The following is a 19183-nucleotide window of genomic DNA, read 5'->3' on the forward strand; positions in this document are numbered from 1 at the left end:
TTAAGTGCTAGCTCAACTAATTTTTTTTATTGAATTTGTTGAACTTGTGAACATTATGAACAAAAGTTCCCCTTTTTAACCCTCTTGTCCTAGAGAACGTTTTTTAAAAGTGAGAGAAATATCAAGAGGTCAAAACAAACAGTAGCCTTATGATAAATACAAAAAAAAATCATTTTCTGAAGTTTTTAATTATTTTTAACATAAAACACATTTTAAAAATAGACTCTAACAGATCACTTTAGACAAAATGAAGGCTGATAAAAATAAAATTTGTCTCCTTTTAATCTCTTACTCACCAAACTAATAATGGTATGCAGAGATTTCTTGTATGTTATGAATACTAGCTAAAAAATATTTATATATGATTTGGTGATGGATACAGAAACTTACTTTTTTCTACAGTTAAATATAATTCTAAGAAAATTTTTCAAAATATCAAACATCTAGGATGAGATCATATGAAAGACTGTTTTAATAAAACTATGCACCATCTGAAATACTTTTACCCTGCCCCACATGGCAAACAACTGATTGGTTAAAATAGACAAACAAGTATATTCTACGTAATATAACTATGGTAACCAACTATTATTCACGATTCGTCAGTTTGAAATCAATCCCCGCTGATTAATTTTCGCGACTTAGGAAACATTCTCTATAAATACAAAGCAAAAAAAATGGTTCGGGACAATTAATATTCGCGAGTTGAAGTAGGTTGCGAAACAAGCGGATATTTCTCGCAAGCGAATACAAGTTGGTTTACAGTATAGGAATTTGATATTCATTATCACATATACACAAATCACACCAACATAGACAGAAAATACTGTAGATGTACTTTTTTCCACAGGGTCATAATTACACGGAGTTCTTGGATTGCCTTTGTTTCACAGGCGCTTGACGTTTTTAACCTTTCTTTTCATAAATAAAAAATCCCCCATACTATAATAATAACAAGGTTCGTCACGGTCGCCATCTTGAATTTTTCAGTTCAGCTACTTCGCCTCGATTTTTAGTCTACAATGTGTTTGAAATTAACGGATACAATCATTTCCCTCAAGTACTTACTTTAACTATGCCTCCACTTTCGGGCAATTCAACTCAAATCATATTAAATCCTCTCTAATTCTTAAAATGTCGCTTCAATCCCAGTCTACTGCTACCGATTCCGTAAAACTTGGAAAAGGGAGGCCGGAAGTTGATGTTAGAACGTCACAATTCGGGAAAGCCCTTTTCTGATTGGTGGATATCTTGAGAGTTATATTAATATTAAGATCTGTTTAAATATGGAGCTTGAGCAGTTCTAGATTTTATAAATAACTTAGTAATATATATTAATACATCTATAGTCCCCAACTGTTTGCAAATAAATATATATTTAGCCTAAAACTGTGTACTTTTTTTCAACTACTATTTAAGAAACACTGAAATATTTAGGCTGAATAGTATACACTGTTACAGTATTTTACATACAGAGGCGTAGTTACACATCTGAAAGTAAAGGGGGGCTTAAATCCAAAAAAATAAAAAATCAATTATATTGTCAAAACATAAAAGCGTTAACAATTTAATTCTGAATTTTTTTTTTTTGGGGGGGGGGGGGGGTCTGGCAGATTTTGAAAATCAATTTAATTGTCCTTCACCGACATGGAAATAAAGCTGGGGAAAAATTGCCAGCCCAGCCCCCCCCCCCCCCCCCAGCTTTCCAGAATCAATTGGTCCTCCCTTAAAAATAAATGAATGGCAATATAATCTGTGAGGCCATCCATAGGTTTTAGGCGAAGCCTTGATTGGGGCGGGGGGGGGGGGGGGAGCTCATGGCTTGTACAAATATTTCAATCACATTCCTGCAGGGAATAGCATGGTATTTGGCTTTTCTTATGAAAGACAAGACAGTAATATTGTTTTTAACACGAAGTTTAACTTTCTCGGTAACTTATTGTAAATGTACTTGAGGCATGCAGAATCTTTTACCACTACATTTGTATCGTCTGCTCTCTGTTATGATAATGTATTAATAATGTTCAGCAGCAAGTATTTTAAATGTTGGTAGCAAAAATAATTTTAAAATCATATACTACAGTGGCGGATCCAGGAATCTTGAAAAAAGGAGGGGGGGGGGCGACCAGTTTGGGGTCAGGGTAGGGGCTCACAGCCACACACAAAAAAAATTGCTTTATTAAATCTTATGCATATTTTGGACACAAAGGGGGGGGGGGGCGGGTTCCCCTGCCCCCCTCTAAATCCGCCAGTATACTATTTGATCAAGCCATTTGACGATAATTAATTTCTCAAAGGTCTTATAGAATTATTAATGTGTTATAGAACACTTACTATAGATTAATGATTTATTTGGATTTGGCAATGATTCAATAAAAGATTTCAAATAGACGTAATGATATAAAATTTGATTCGAAATAATTACAATTAATAATTTGAAACAAAAATATTTGCCGGATGATGCTAATATTTTTTTTCTCAACAATCTCTCTCTCTCTCTCTCTCAGACCTAGTTTTTTTTTTTTTAAACGATGTGTAGTAACGCACTTGCGTACTTGCAAATACAGCTTCGCGCCTGTAGAAAGAGGGGACATGGAGGTTCAGTGATCTGGGCCAGCTCACCACTGTGATGAAAAATAAAACATACACATATCTATCCTTCTTTTTTATAATTTTCATCGCTTCCAAACACTGAAAATAGTACCATTATAGGGAAGAAATATTTATGCTAGAATGCAAGGGGTCTGGTTTACACGAGAAATTAGTAACCAGAATTCCAGGACCAAGCATAATTTTTATTTCCTCATGATTTTTTCTTCAACAAAATAAAAGAAAAAAATATTTCACATATTATTTCTGATCAGATGATTATGGAAAGCATCGGCCTGCTCAGCATTCAACATGTCGAAAAAGTTTGTTACTGTCTTTGCATGATTTTTCCCGCGAAACGTCATATTTCTTTTAACCAATGAAATTTAAGTAGGGGGAATTCCTATTTACATAACAACATCAACTTCCGGCCTCCCTTTTCTAAGTTTTACGGAATCGGTAGCAGTAGACTGAGTTTGAAGCGACATTTTAAGAATGAGAGAGGATTTAATGTGATTTGAGTTGAATTGCCCGAAAGTGGAGGCATAGTTAAAGTAAGTACTTGAGGGAAACGGTTGTATCCGTTAATTTCAAACACATTGTAGACTAAAAATCGAGGCAAAGTAGCTGAACTGAAAAATTCAAGATGGCGACCGTGACGAACCTTGTTATTATTATAGAATGGGGGATTTTTTATTTATGGAAAGAAAGGTTAAAAACGTCAAGCGCCTGTGCTTTGTTTGTATTAAATGCACTTTAAGTATGCTGTGACAGATGTCCGCAGGAAAATTGTGACCATGTACATATCGTAAATTAATCTCACATGGAAGAAAGTACATCTGCAGTATATGAACATTGGATTATCAAAAAATCTGTCTATTACATGTACTATTAATAACTTAAACATTTATAAATATCTGATACAGAAAATACACCAGTACTTCTGGACAAGGAACAGTAGGTTATAAGGTACACATTCCTGTACCTACAACTCTTGACATTATAAGCTTTCAGCAATACACACATCATATTTTGTCCAAGACTCTAAAACAACATAAAATATTTGCGTGGATTTTAAACTACTTATTTTGATTTAAGAACCATGTACATTCTTTCCTATACTAGTTATATTCGCTAGGAATAATTTGCCTTGGACTATATCAATTGTTTAACATAAATGGAAAAATGACACAAAAATTGACTTGTTTTTTAAGTGATTGTCTTCAACATTACCTATCAGACTGGCTGGCAAGACAAGTTAAAGAGACATTTAATAAAATATTGCTTTAAATGAAAAGCAAATCTCTTTTGACAGAAAAAACAAGAAAATTCTCAAGTCTTACATTTCAAACATATAAATGGAAAGTGATGCAATGATTCACAACATAAAAGTTACAGTCTCACAGACAACAACATTGATTAACAAAAAGACTCCGTTCTAAATTAACACAAGGTTGTAGGAGGGATTAATCTGCAGAAGCTTTGGACAGACTTTTTACTGTTTTCTGATACATCTGGTGGCTTTCTTACAAATGTGCAGTAAGTCCTCATTGATTGGCTCCAGTTTGTATTGCTGGACCAATCAGACACAACCTTTTCTGCTTCATACATTCTAGAGGTAGTTGTGTTGTAAATGGGTAAACACTCATTGGCCTCTGAAGAATTCACCTGTCAAAATATATATTATTATATGATTGAATGTTGTGAAGCTAATTGAATGACAGATATATTCTATCCCAGGCATTTTCAATATATCTTCTAAACAGAGACATGGAAAGTAAAAAAATTTGACTTTATTGAAGCATTTACCTATGTCATCAGACTAAGCACATTTAACAAACCCTGCACCTAACAGGCATTTTAAAACAAGTTTGAATTCAATGCATTGGAACCATGCATCCATTTAACAACCATGATTATTGCAAAAAGCAACTTTCACATATTAATTCCTTTTATATCTCCAGTTTTGTAATTACCTTCCCATAAGACAAATATCATGTGCTATAAATGCAACCTCCCTTTCTCTTTTCCTATAATTTTTGTTTTCTAACTTGCTCTTTTTCAATGTCTTACCTTAAGGTATAGGTAGACGTCCGTACCATACCCCTCCATGGAGTTGACCACCAAGTCACCTTGGAAATACCTGGCATAGAGCCGAGACAACGGGAGCCCATAACCATATCCAGCCTTCAATGAAAGAGGTCAAGGTCAGAAAACTAGACATTAATGCATCATTAGTTTTAAGGAGTACATGTATTAAAATGATTGTATATACATAAACTCATATACCAGTAAAGTATAAAAACTTCTCTCTATTCCTCATTTAGGCTTAAGTTTATCTTAGTAATTATTTACTACTAAATTATACTTGATCTCTAGATTAATAATGAACAAGAGGCCAATAGGCCACATTGCTCACCTTAGGACATTGGTTAGAAAAAAAGCAGAAATCAGTTCAGTATTGATAACTGATCCCTCAACCCCCCCCCCCCCCTCCTTGCAGGGGCAGAGGAGAGTGCATACATGTAATTTGAACAAACTTGAATCTACACTAAATGAAGATGCTTTCATATATATTAATGTGATTAATCATGGCTTTAAAAGATTTTTAAAGATTTTTCCTATGTATTCCTATGTAAAAGTTTGATCTTCTAATGTGGCCCCATCCTACCCCAGTAGTCATAATATTAACAAGCTTGAATCTACACTAACTGAGGATGCTTCCATATCAATATGATTGATCATGGCTTTGCTGCTCTTGAGGAGATTTTTAAAGACTCTTCCTATATATTCCTAAGTAACCTTTGAATTGAATTGCCAAATGTGGCCCTAACCTCCCCCGCCCCCAGGTCATTATTTGAAAAAAACTTGAAAATACACTACATGAGGATGTTTTCAATTTAAATATATATGAATGATCATGGCTTTGCTGTTCATGATTTGAACAAACTTGAATCTACACTACCTGAGAATGCTTCTGTATTAATAAGACTAATCCTGGCTTTACCGGTCCTGAGAAGATCATTTTTAAAGATATTTCCTATATATTCCTATGTATAACTTTAATCCCCTGTTGTGGCCTGCCCTACACCTACGGGTCATGATTTGAACTTGAACCTACACTATGTAATGAAGCTTTTATATTAGGTTCATTTTTTTCTGGCCCAGTGGTTCTTGAGATTTTTAAAAGATGCCATAAATTTACACCAATTAATCATCTCCCCTTTAAAGAGGGTGTGACCCTTCATGTAAACAAACTTGAATCCATTTCACTCAAGGATGCTTTGTGGCAAGTTTGGTTGAAATTGGCATAGTGGTTCTGGAGAAGAGTATGAAATTGTGAAAAAAGTTAACACTGCCACCGACAATGACAGATAATGGACAAATTTTGATCAGAAAAGCACACTCAAGTCTTTGGCTCAGGTGAGCTAAAAAAAAGGTCTCCAACTTCCCATGCCCTCATTGTGCTAGTCATATTAATGCATGTTAAGTAAAATTTCAATGATGGCAAAAGAAAATTTGATATCCGACCTTTAAGCATTGACCTTGAACGAACATGAATTCTTGGCCTTATCTAGACAAAACATGGTACTACGTCATTATCTCCCATATATTCTAATCAAGGTTTAAGTTCAATTGATAGATACTCAAAATATATACACTGTAGACCAAAATTGATTTCTAAATCATAATAATCTAAATGGCACAAGGTTTCAAAATTGGTGATTAGGGCCTAATTTGACTGATTTGCTCCAAAAATGATGCATTACAATGAGAAGATTTTCAAGTTGAATTCTGCATACAATATATCATATAAAATGAGTTATCAAAGCCAATAAATCAAAATTCACATCTAAATTGGTTAATACTTGATTACAAGACAATAGTGCAATGATGTTTAAAATATATTGGACAAAATGTTTGTTTTTTGTTAGAAATAAACAAGATACTAGAGAGAAAACATTCTTTGTCAAGTTCAAGTTTCTTTGCCAATATATACATGTAGGAAGCTGATGATCAGATAGGTGGAAAATAAAATCCTCAATTAAAAAAAAAGCAAAAACAAGTGGTCAATTTGCAACTAAATAATTATCTACACAAGTTTAGACTCTGCACCAAATCCACCCTCACAATGTCAAGGCTTTGTGATTACACGCCCTCACAAAACCCCTGACAAAACTCTATAAGTTGGGCTTAAATAGTGAGAAAATGTCAATTAAAAACAAGGGGTATTCAGGCTAGTATTTTGGGGGGTCTGATAATGTTAACTCATTTACAGCTGATTAAGGCAGGCCATAAAAAAAGTAAGATTTAGTTTCTCAGGCACTGCAAAATGATTGAATTGGGAAAAATTACTAACACACTGATCAATTCTATTGACATATTGAAATGGAGAGTATCAATTTTAGGATTGACTTCGTTTATACAGGTAAATGAACTCACACTTTATGTAAGTCAGACACATTATCATTATCAAATGTCGTGACAAGATAAATTATCTTTTTGTTACAAAAACCCTGCTTGTTGCATTATTTTTCAAAATTTTTGGCTTGAAGAACTTTTTTTTTTATTTCTAATTAAACCTTGAGGTTTTGTATAGAGATGATTCCATCTTTGACAGCTTGACAGATTATCAAACCGAGTTCAATGTTCAAAATAGTTTTAGATAACTGCATGAGTCATTTTGTTTTCACTAAATCTAGACTGCACTGCCAGTGCAATTCTTTGAAGATAAATAAATCATAGCCAGCACAACTCTTCTAAATGCTAAATTTTATCAGAGATAAGAATGAAATATAGTCACAGAGCCTTGATATAGTGAATATACAACAAAGCATGTGTGTTTACCACTACGTCAATTGGTCCTTTATCATGCGAAACTCTGTCTATATCCACATAACCTGCCTATATCAACACAGACAAAAAAAAAATCTCATCAGATCAGTAAAATTATGACAAAGGTCTACTGAAATGGTAGAATATTATTTAACTTGATTCCAGTAAGCAATATTAGTGAGATTTTTTAAACATGCCCATTAAAAAAATTCTTTTGTCTTGAAATTTCGAGTTAACATGCAAATGATATTATGAGCTTGACATAAAAAAAATTATATATTGTAATCATATCAAGCAGAAGTTAATATGCAAAATAACATTCAACAAAATTATGTCTCCAGATCATAATTCTATGTCTTTGAGCCAAAAAATCTACTGTAGTATTTTTGTAATTTGCTTTCAAATTGAAGTGTGAAAATAACATTCCCCCATACACTCCTGTAGTAAATAAAACTGTATTCTGAGATGGTCCCTAAAAATAACCAAAATAGATTTTCCTGAATCTTTGCATGTTGGTACTTTGAAGTCAGTGTAGGATACACATGGTATAAAAGTAAAGAGCAGGGTTAGAAACTCCCTAAAATTACAACTCGCAAATAATTGCGAGTACCAAGAAAGTGAACTCGCAATTTATAAGACTACTCGCAATATTCATAGAAAGTTAAATTTATATAAATTAAATACATGTAACTTAAGGAAAAAGTAACTACTGTACAATACACAAAATACAGCTTCAGGGTGACTTTTATTTAAATTACTGATTTAAATCAAAAGCATTGTGTTCTGTCATATTATATAATTTTGCTACAGTTTCAATGCAAAAAAATCAACTCGCAAGTTTTTGCGAGTTACCTAATTTTTAACTCGCAATTTTGAAATTCTAACTCGCGTTTTGCGAGTTGTATATAGTGAATTTCGAACCCTGAAAGAGTTTCTATATTGTAGGTTTTACACAATAAAACCTCAGTAGGCTCCTTTTAATGCTTTTCATTATTGTTTTTCTATATATGATACAGGCATATTTCAAATGAATAATTCTAAAATTTAAATAATTTGTCCTGGTAGCATAGTGTAGAGAGCAACCGGCCTGAATGATGAAGGAACCGGGTTCGATTCCCATTACTGCCATACTTTTTCAAATGAAATATTTCTCTATCTTTAACATTTTTGTAAGTCACTACAAACTTAGCACCAACAGATATGGGAAGGAGATCTTGTACATATAAATACAAAAAAATATGTTCTTCATTTGATTTACAAATCTCCATTCCTGAAAAATAATGGAGCACTCAAACAAAAGAGTGACATCACAAGTGGATTTTAATCTAGTTTATTGACCTAGTTTTGCCTTACTAGTCAGGACCCTTTGTCTTTGTACTGAATTATTTTTGTTTATGGGCCTAGTTTTGTCTTACCAGTCGAGTCGTTGTTTGTATGATGGGGATCTGTAAAATAGATGAACCTAATATGGGAAACACTTTGACAAAGTTTTGAATCATCACTGGGGAGGCCTTGTAACCTGCTTATATATAGAATGACGGAGTTACTTATGACCTAGTTTTTAACCCATCAGTGGGGATTCCTGGTGTTCATATATAAGGGCATAATTCTTCCTTATTGACCTAACTATGACTCACCAATGAGCATTCTTTAAACATGTCTATAGTGAAGGATACATGTATATATTTGTTTACTGAACCAGTTTTAACCCACAGGTGGGGATTCTTGGCCTATGTATATAGCAAGAGAATTGACCTATTTTTAACTCACCAGTGGGGATTCCTGGCCTGTGTACTGAGGGCGAGGAGCTGTAGAATACATGTACTGGAACAGTTTATCTGTGTCTTTATGCGGGACTCCACCACCCTGATCTGACAACTACCAAAAAAAAAATATATACACTTGCTTATTACAGAGTATGTCATTTACCATTTATCTCTTACTGAATTTCTATCTTTTTCAAAAATTTCTTTTAAAAATATTAACATACATTTGTTGTCTATTACATGCCATGGAGCTGTTATTATGACAAGATAATAAGGCTATGTGGGTACATCATTTGTAAACCACTTAAAATTTTCAAAGCACATTGTACACGAAAAGTCTTCCTTGTTCGTGTCCTTATATGTAACAGAAATTTTCTGAAAATTTTCCTCTAATGTCACATTTTCATTGTTCCTTGTTTGGTTTTTCCTATTAAAGCACTATTACCAGTTATATATAATAGAAATAATTTTCCATGCCTTACCTTTATCGTCATATCTGACTTCCCTTTAGACACAATAATTTTTAATTTTGGCAAATCAATTTTGTCTGGATGGAACTCCACAACAGCTCTCATGGCATTCTGCAAATATTATGTTAAATCAGATGTGCACAATTCAAAATGTTCCCATAAAAGTCAGAAAAAGTTACTGTTAGTATGAACATCCTGGTTATGAATATATGCATCAATATAGACCTACCTTAAAAATCTCAAATAATATATGCTCTATATGTCCTGGTACATACACAAAATGAACTGCATTTGAACCTAAAATTGAACAAGATTTTGAGATTATTGAATGTTTTCTTTTACCAATACATGTATTTCAAGCTGTTTATGAAATATTTATGGAATACAAAGAAAAAAATGTAGAAAAATGATTAAGAGCTGACCATCTGCAGTGATAATCTCCAGATCTGGGGACTGCATGTGATAATGTTCACAAATATGTCTGGCAGATAAGAAAGCATCTAGAAAAAAAAAAAAATCATTAATTTATAATACATGTATCTAACGACTCACATAGATTACAGATTCTGTAGTTTTATTAATTTGTTAACACATATGAGTTATATATTTCTCTATTGTTTCATTAGATTTTATAAAGTAAAACACCATTTCTTTTTAATTCTTTTTATTCTACAAATTTTGGAGGATGAATCATGATTGAGCCTGAAAGGCAGTTTGCACTATAAATTTGTCTTCATTTATGACAAGATTAAACTTACTTTTAACACATTCTATAACATCACAGTTGGGGTCTATATGTCCAATACGTCTGGGATGGTTTGTTATATTTCCAAACAGTGCGGCTAAAATAGAATAAATGGTACACAATACACACTCGATTCAACGAAAATCATTTTACTTCAGTACAACTAAAACCCACAGGCATTACCTGAAAACTGCCTACATACAAAATCTCACCAAATGTCTTTATGATTTACAGATTTAAAAAAGGAAACCCATTCAAGATATGAATCTGGATTAATTAGGCCAACTTTAAAATAATGTTTGATTGCCCTCTCCTGACTCAGGATGAAAAAAATTTGGTCGGTAGGTAGGTGTGAAAATTTTTTTTCCAGAAAATTTCAACATCAATGCTGAATTTTCAAAATCTATTTTCCATATGCATAAAAAAAATTATTGTTTTCTGCAGGTTATAAAAGTTTTGAGTCAGGCCATTTGTAGCCAGTCAGTCAGGAAAGGGCAACCAAACAATATTTTAAAGTTGGCATTACTGTAAATTGAAAAAAAGAGAAAAAGACAAATGCAATGATACTGTAATTAAATTATTGTTAAACTGATCGATACAATGTATACATAACACACCATGTTGAGTCAGAAGCATGCGTATACTGATGCGATTCATGTAAAATCTGTCGAGGAAATACTGAATTCTTTCGTTGATTCTGCCATCCAATCCATATGTGTCCTCCATTTCTATAACACCCTAAGAACAAAGGCAAGCTTATAGAGCATTCTCATTCTTAATGGGTAGTCAATACCTTTACCCCACGATCAGTATATCTAATTAAAAATTTTAATTTTTCAGAACAGTTAACATTATAAAGTTTCAATAAAGTATTCAAAAACTCTAATAGTAATCCCTAAAAAAAAATCCCTGTTAACTTCCCCAAGATGACAGACTGATAGCATGTCATCATCCATGTCAGTTTGCTTAATGGAAGAATTATAAATACTTGGCAACCAGATTTTTTTCTGGATTTGGGGATACATACAACTTATCATGTTTTGGATGTTGTAATGATTTACACAAAATACCTGCATATGACTTAACCTGTATTTTCTGGTAAAATAACTGCATATGACTTAACCTGTATTTTCTGGTAAAATAACTGCATATGCAATTTCAACCTTATACATACATTTTACAGTGGGGGCATAAAAATGGCCTTAATCCTAAGACTCAAACAGCGGAGTGAAGATATTAAGTCATTTGAACTTCTAGTTCATAAGTGCAGTCATGATTTAAATTGCAAATTTGAAATTTTATACCCTTCTATATGTATAAATAAAAAAAAAATTATCGGTTAGTTGAAAAAAAAATGTGATGGCAAAAAATGAAATGCATTTACAGTAAAGTACATGTATTAAAATCCAATCTGATGAGAAATACATATGTCTAGAACGAGATAAAATGTAAAATGAAAAGTTGTATCCTGTAACTTAAATAAAATACATCTGAGGAAGTTAATTTTTTCAAAATTATTTTTCGTTGTATATGCACTGGTACTAAATTAGTTGTGTAATTTTATGATCAAAGTGCTTCCTTCCCGCTACCACCCTATGTGTCATGTTTTACGAGTTGAACAAAGGGAAATTTAACTTAAATCTATATTGCTCTGTTTTCATAAACTATGAGTACTACATATTAATGGTTCTGCTTTTTTTAGTTGACGTCAACATACATGTATGGATGACAAGTATACCTACATGTACACAAAAGGCAATGCATCACATATATGGGCCTGTACTACACAGAAATGAACAAGCAGGATATTAGTCACACCCTGTATAAGTACTGATATCAATGGGCTCTTGCACAGTTTTTACACCTTTTTTCCCCTTCTGGTTTGAGAATGAAGATATATTTATTGCTCAGACACCTTATTCAAAGTTCAAACCCAAATCAGGCAAAATGTTTTCTCAGAAATATGAACTAGGAAGGATACAGGGCATTCCATAAAACAAATATCATAGACATAGTATGCTATCTTTAGCAATCATAGCATTCTTTGTAGCCAATAGTAAAACTTTTGAAATTTTAATGCAACATCATATTCATTCTGCAGAAATTTTGTTTTATAAACATATTAAAACTCATTCATGTAATCTCGAAGTTGAGTCTATTGTCTGACAACAGGGTCTGTCAGAGAGTTGGTCTTTATAGCCAGTATTGTGAAGGCCTACACTGTTAAGCTATGTTATTGACATAAGGGACCGCCTGACCTTCACTGTTCTGTTTATGTCCTACTTTGATATCAATCTTACCTGTGCCATTGTTTATGTCGTACATTGATTTCAATCTTACCTGTGCCATTGTTTATGTCGTACTTTGATTTCAATCTTACACTGTGCCATTGTTTATATCCTACGTTGATTTCAATCTTACCTGTGCCATTGTTTATGTCCTACTTTGATTTCAATCTTACCTGTGCCATCGTTTCCACTACATAAGAATGACGATTGAGTATATTCTGTATTGCTGTTGAGAACCTGAAAGACAATGTCCATTAGTTTTAATCTTCTCTTCATCAGTGTACCATGAATTTTTACTTCAGAGGTATATTCTACTGATAATATTAAATTAACAACATTAAATTGTTGCACTTTTATGTAATACTATGCAGATACACATTAGCAATGAGGATACAAGATAATGGTATCTTTAAATATCTGTCTTACTCCTGTAAAACCTTTTCATCATCCGGATCTCTGTCTCTGAATGCTTGCACTTCCTGGAAACTTATGTCATACCTGTAAAACAAAAAAAAAAAAAAAAGAACTTATTAAATAATCCCAAAACCAATGGTAAACAAAAACTGGAATTTGACTATAGCCTTGAACTTTGACCTAGCGTAGCATAAAGATCTTCACTATCACCATGACCAAACACGAAATTTCTCAGTAGAAAAGGCAAAAATTGAAGTTCTGAATAATGAAAGGGCAATACTAACTGACATGTTTCACACCGAAAAAAAAAATGTTCTGGTAGTGTGCTTAGGTAGTTGTTTGGTAGAATTTATATTTACTTGGGAATGGACCTGCTCCAAAAACATCAACTTTAATCACCCAGAAAATGTAGGGCAAACCCAGCAACTGTACATAGCATATCTGGTAGTGTGCATCCTTAAATGAATCATCAACTGAAGCAAGTTCCTTAACAGTGAGATAGTAACTTTGGAATGGACCCTCTGTAAAATATTTAACCTGTTCGATCAATCTGATCCAACATCCAAAGCAAGTCTGTTAGTGTACATCCCTAGATGCATCATCCATGCAAGTTTGGTCACCATAAGGCTTATAGTTACATGAGAATAAACCTCCTCCAAAACCACAAACATGGTCATTCATTAAAAAAAAATGTTGGTAAGATTCAGCATCTGAAGACACACTGGTGGTGTGCATCCCTAGATGCATAATCAATTAAGTTTAATCAGCACAGGGCTTATATTTATACTTGGGAATAAACCATCTCCAAAATCTTCAACCTGTTCAATTATCCAGAATATATAGGTCAGATCCAGCATCCAATGTTAGTGTGCACCCTAGTGGCATCACCCATGCAAAATTGGTCACCATAAAGCTAAAGTTACTTGCAAATCATGAAATGGACCTGCTCCAAAAATGCTAATGCGGGGGTATACTGTAAACTCATCGCGACTGTGTAGAGGTGACCTAAAAATGTTCACAGTCATACAGAAATCTTGACCTATAGTCCTCTCCTTTGGTTGAGTGACCTCATAATCTACAGGTGTCCACCTCAACCTGTGCTTGTTAGCTACAAACATGATATATGCTGAAAGGAATTTGGGTACCTCACATCACATAAACTGAAGATGGATGAAAAGTGACAATGTGAGATAACTTAGAAGCACAAGAATTTCCATGTCAGCCTCAGACACTGAACAAGAGAACTGCCAAGTGCAATGTATACTGTTGATGGATTGTTAAGAGATAAAGCTAAATTTTCTTCCAAAGTAAAACAGAAAACAGAATGTATAATTCAGTGTTGTGTTAATCTGCCAGAACATGTCTAAAAGATAAGAATAGCTTGTTCTCAGGTCATTGCTGCTAGGAAAAATTTATATCTCCATGAGTTACAAGTACACAGATTAAACCACAGGTACATTCTAGGAATTAGCTGTCAACAACAATAAACAGGGAAGTCTTGTACTCCAAAAAACATTTCTAAAATTCTCAGATGTGTGTGAGTTGTATTTACTATTTTTGACATTTTGAGATATTATAAATAAACTCTTATTGGAACAATTCATGCATCAGAGATTATTAAGCATCGCATATATTCCTTCACATCAAGGGTTATCATATATTACATATCACAGTTTGTATTATACATTGTACTCCAAAAAATGAAATCACACACAAGTCTGTTACATGCAAGTGCACCAAATTCTTTTTTTTCTCCATATCATATTCTGAACTGAGGTGTCAGATACAAACTAAACTACTGAAAACTGTCAAAAAACTACCCCTGAAAAACTGTCAAAAATTATATAGGGTCCTCCATTTTGTGTAATACTAAATCTTTGCACAGGTTATATCCTCAATTTAATTAAGAAACATGTTTATTTAAATCTTTCACTTATGCATGTAAAAAAAGTAAAATATAGCTGAGCTCCTGCATCACTTAAAAATATGTTCATTGGAGATAAATATTATTACTATATAGTTATTAACAGTCCTATACAATCTATACAAATGCTTAATAACACTAAATATTCACTGGATTTGATGCTGTATTCACCGTAGGGTCAGTGCCCGTGAAGCGACCATTGGGACATCACAAACAACACCTCAGATATTCTTGTACATGTAAACATAGGTGGCAAAAGCTGGGCTCGCCTGTGTATCTAAGCAGGAAAAATTCAGGCAAGCCTATTGCTGGATTATTATTCAAATATATCGTTGTGAAATGATGTCTTTCACACTATGAACATGATGAAAGGAAATCACAGAAGTTAATTATAACTCGTAATCTGGACATTTTTTAATCTCTCCAATACAGTTCGTTTATGAAAATGGAGAGGTCATTTTGGATGGGTATCGATTTCGTATTGCGATATATCATGATTTTCCCCTAAAATATCATGATATTTCTATAAGCAGCTTTTACTATGATTTTAAATAAATATTCATAATTTTTCCTAAAAATATGCTGGAAAAACATATTTTCACTTTTTTCATTTTTTTTTAATTACATTGTAAAGCATGTCTGGATGCTAGGATGCCATTCTTTTACAGTTTTCAATATTTTTTACACATCTTGTAATTGTAATTTAAATATTTGAACAAATAAATGAATAATTTCTGGAATTCACTATTATGTTCCTAAATACCAGTATGTTAGTTTCTATATCACGATACGTATCATGCAATCAAAATCACGATATACAGATAAAATCGCACATCCCTTAGTCGTCATGCAGCCTCAGCGTCTTATTCATTCAAGTCCAGACTAGACAATAAAACAATTATGGACTCCTTTGATATTAAATATGGTAATTATGGACTCTTGGTGGTGAATATGGTTTGGTATTCACCAGAAAAATATCAGTATTGACCTTGGCTTTGCCTCCGTCAATAATGAGATTTTTTTCTGGTGAATAACAAACCACATTCAACACCAAAAGAGTATAATACCATTTGTAAATTTAAGATATAAATCGGGATTGACCTCAAATTTCAAAATGCCAACCACATTGGAGGGAAGATGTAAATGTTTACATACTTAGTTACCACTTAGCATCACATGTAATTATGCTAGCTTAATATTTACATAATCTGATGGTGTTTTCTCCATACCTGGAAATTACTTGTAGTATTTACATACACATTTTTTGTATGATTTTGCCCTTGTGACTATTTTAGTGGAACTCTCAAAGAGCTGGATACACAACTAACATTATAAGGAATACACTACCAAGCATCTCTTGTTGTTTTTTTGTTGTTGTATTTTCCTCCCTACCAATAATGAATATTTTCATGTGCATGTGGTTATCATTTACTTCAAATCATATTCTGTAAATCTAGATTTTTTCTTATGCATTAAATAGTGGCTGTTGCGAGATAAACCTGTAAATATTTATTTCTAGACAGCTATCTGATAATGCTATATATGTCCTATTATCTGAACCTAGTTCAACCTACAGACATAAAAAGTAAATACCCTCAGGGTATACAAACACTACAAATGTGGCCCACTTTATTCAAGATCATTGATGACACATTAATCAACATTCTTTTGACCAAATTCTCACTCACCAACTGCGTACAAGTTTCACCGATTTCATGGTCAGTAGTTCTTTGGGAAGGTCTTCAAACTCCCGCATGATGTGGGCAAGACGAATAGGGATTTCATCGTTAAGAAACTGGAAAGATTTCTTCTCACACTTCTTTTGACCTTAAAAAATACAACATAATGTCTTTATATTACAAGATATTTTGCTGCCTTTGTGTCACCTTTCTTCAATCTTTTGAGTACACATGTGGGCACATATGGAAACAGTTCATGCAATGCTAGAATTAATTCATGTTCTAAATAAACAAAAGATAACATGACTGTTGATATTCTCTTTTGTGAGAGAGATTATTTAGGACAGCTTGACCATGACCTGAAAAAAATCATGTCAACTCACCAAACTTCAGCAGTTCTGCTAAGGACATAGGGGAGGGTCTGTACAGATGCTTTGGTGACACTACATGGCCCAACCTCTTGGAATGCCCCAATATATTTGAAATAAGTCCTATTCTTAACATCTTGTTTTTTGTCTTAGAAACATTGAATCATAAAACTGTGTAAGACTACAACAACCAGCCAAACTGACAGACTCTCCGCTCGAGGGAGAATCAAAACAAATGTGGTGGAGGCTAATGACAGGCAAGGCGGGAACTGTACGCTTCATTTGACTGTTGAAGCGAAATACACATTTTCTACAACTACTTATACAATATTACCATCTCGCTTCTCTTCTATGATTCGATTATACTATTGATTTCAACCATTTTGTATTTTCTCCAGTTTTTAACATTTCGAACTGATATTAAATTATAATAAATTTTCCGAGAATAGAAATATAACGTAAGACGTCTTCAGGGTACAACAAGGGATACTCTACATAAATTGTTTCATACATATAATTATAATCTTTAAACTCCACAATATTGATCTGTGGTGATAATATAAACATTCAGTAATAACACACCAGCAATATTCTACGGTTTTCTTATACAGATCTTTTTTCCTCGATAATCATAAGATTGTGGAGACTAGTATTTCAAGTCGGCTGTGATAAAATTTATAACATATGAGCCCTAATAAAAAAATAATAATAAATAAAATAGAAAAGAGACCCATGAGCTTTACCCCTCTGACGTCATGGAGAAAATATACGTCTAATTTAAATATGTACATGTATAACGATTGGTTGTTTACACCACACCTCTTCACGTGTAAACAAAGCCAATTTAATGAATTTATAGCAATTATTTGTCCTTAATCAAAACTTAATTTTCCTTCACATAAAAATCTCCCCCCGTTATATTTCAAGTAAATGTTCATTCATAAATCTCTTCGAATTTACAACTGAACAAACGAAGAAACAGCTGTGAATTTATAATGAGCCATATTTCATCATCGATGTGCACTTACCAAATTCCAAATATTGTTGCATTGATAACGGAACAGGAACATATTTAGAATGAAGACGCCGTGCATTGAACACACATTGAAAAGTCCACTTGCGTAGCTTCATCATCCTCACAATTTCTCTTGCTTCCCCCTGCAAGCTGAAAACACCGACTCGATCCCAACAAAAAACGTGACCCGATATCGAGTAGTCATGTGACCAAACATTCTTTACTCAATCGAGGCCTCAATCTCGAGAAGTGGAAAATTCCAGTTTACAACTGCAAAAAACCGGAGTTGAAGCGTCATTCCAACAATAGACAAATAATTTTAAAGAGCGTTAACCGAAGATTATTAAAGACCATAAGAACTAAGGGTATGCATGTAGGCTAATTACCTTCACCATGTTCTGAACTTCACCCCGAATTCTTCCAAAATCTGAGCTGGAGAAAATATTAATTAAGGTCCACACTAAAGAGGTTATATGTTAGTAATTTACCGAGAGGAAAAAAAAATAACAAAAAGAAGAAGCAAAAATAACACTAATAATAAAAAAAAAAAATAAATAATAAAAAATAAAACCAAGCACAGCATTATGATATAAATATAATATTAATGAAACAAATACATATTAAACATAAATATATAATAATGTAATACAATGTATTTTTTTTCCTCTTATTAAAATATATGGAGGATATTCAATGTTTTGTAGTTGGATATGGAATTTATTTCACTAGTGGGACAGGATGTTTATTTTCACGAGTGCTTCCCAAGTACGAGTGAAATAAATTCCATATCCAACTTGTTCAAAACGTTAAATTTTCTGTTTATGACCTTTCTTTGATTGACCTCATAGTAGAACGGCTGAGACGTCATAACTTACGAGATCATGGATTTTAGCAACATAATTATTTGAGAAGAAATTGACAATTTATCAAGACGGTTTAGTTACTTATCTCTATCTTATGACAGGCCAGACATTAATTTTACTTACTTTGATATCTTTTCACACTGTGAGAGAATATCACTTTGGTATCCTTTCACACTGTGACAGAATATCACTTTTATTCAATAGATAAATCACAGTATTTTACTGT

At 33.1% G+C, this 19183-nt stretch overlaps 2 protein-coding genes across 3 annotated transcripts in view; one reads left to right on the forward strand and one right to left on the reverse strand.

Moving 5' to 3' along the window:
- Nucleotides 1–169: 169 nt before the first annotated feature.
- LOC133186869 (pyruvate dehydrogenase (acetyl-transferring) kinase isozyme 2, mitochondrial-like) lies at nucleotides 170–18263 on the reverse strand. 2 transcript variants are annotated; one of them, XM_061322243.1, is made up of 12 exons: nucleotides 18108–18263; nucleotides 16721–16859; nucleotides 13121–13192; nucleotides 12868–12931; nucleotides 11024–11144; nucleotides 10420–10503; nucleotides 10084–10161; nucleotides 9891–9958; nucleotides 9674–9772; nucleotides 9196–9303; nucleotides 4663–4776; nucleotides 170–4257 (listed from the first exon to the last, which is right to left on the reverse strand). In XM_061322243.1, exons 1-12 carry the CDS (start codon nucleotides 18211–18213, stop codon nucleotides 4033–4035), a joined length of 1278 nt encoding a protein of 425 aa, XP_061178227.1. In that variant the 5' UTR covers nucleotides 18214–18263; the 3' UTR covers nucleotides 170–4032. The 2 variants fall into 2 exon arrangements, with proteins under 2 accessions (XP_061178227.1, XP_061178226.1); XM_061322242.1 differs by lacking the exon at nucleotides 18108–18263 and adding an exon at nucleotides 17095–17254.
- Nucleotides 3091–19183, forward strand: part of LOC133186872 (sulfotransferase 1B1-like) — a 492412-nt gene continuing 476319 nt past the window's right edge. Inside the window, exon 1 of the mRNA XM_061322249.1 lies at nucleotides 3091–3143. The gene's annotated coding sequence lies outside the window, so the exon portion shown is untranslated. The remainder of the gene's footprint in view (nucleotides 3144–19183) is intronic.

This window comes from Saccostrea echinata, unplaced genomic scaffold, assembly GCF_033153115.1.
Source record: "Saccostrea echinata isolate AGI-Se365-2 ecotype Australia unplaced genomic scaffold, CSIRO_AGI_Sech_v1 ptg000014l, whole genome shotgun sequence".
NCBI lineage: Eukaryota > Metazoa > Mollusca > Bivalvia > Ostreida > Ostreidae > Saccostrea > Saccostrea echinata.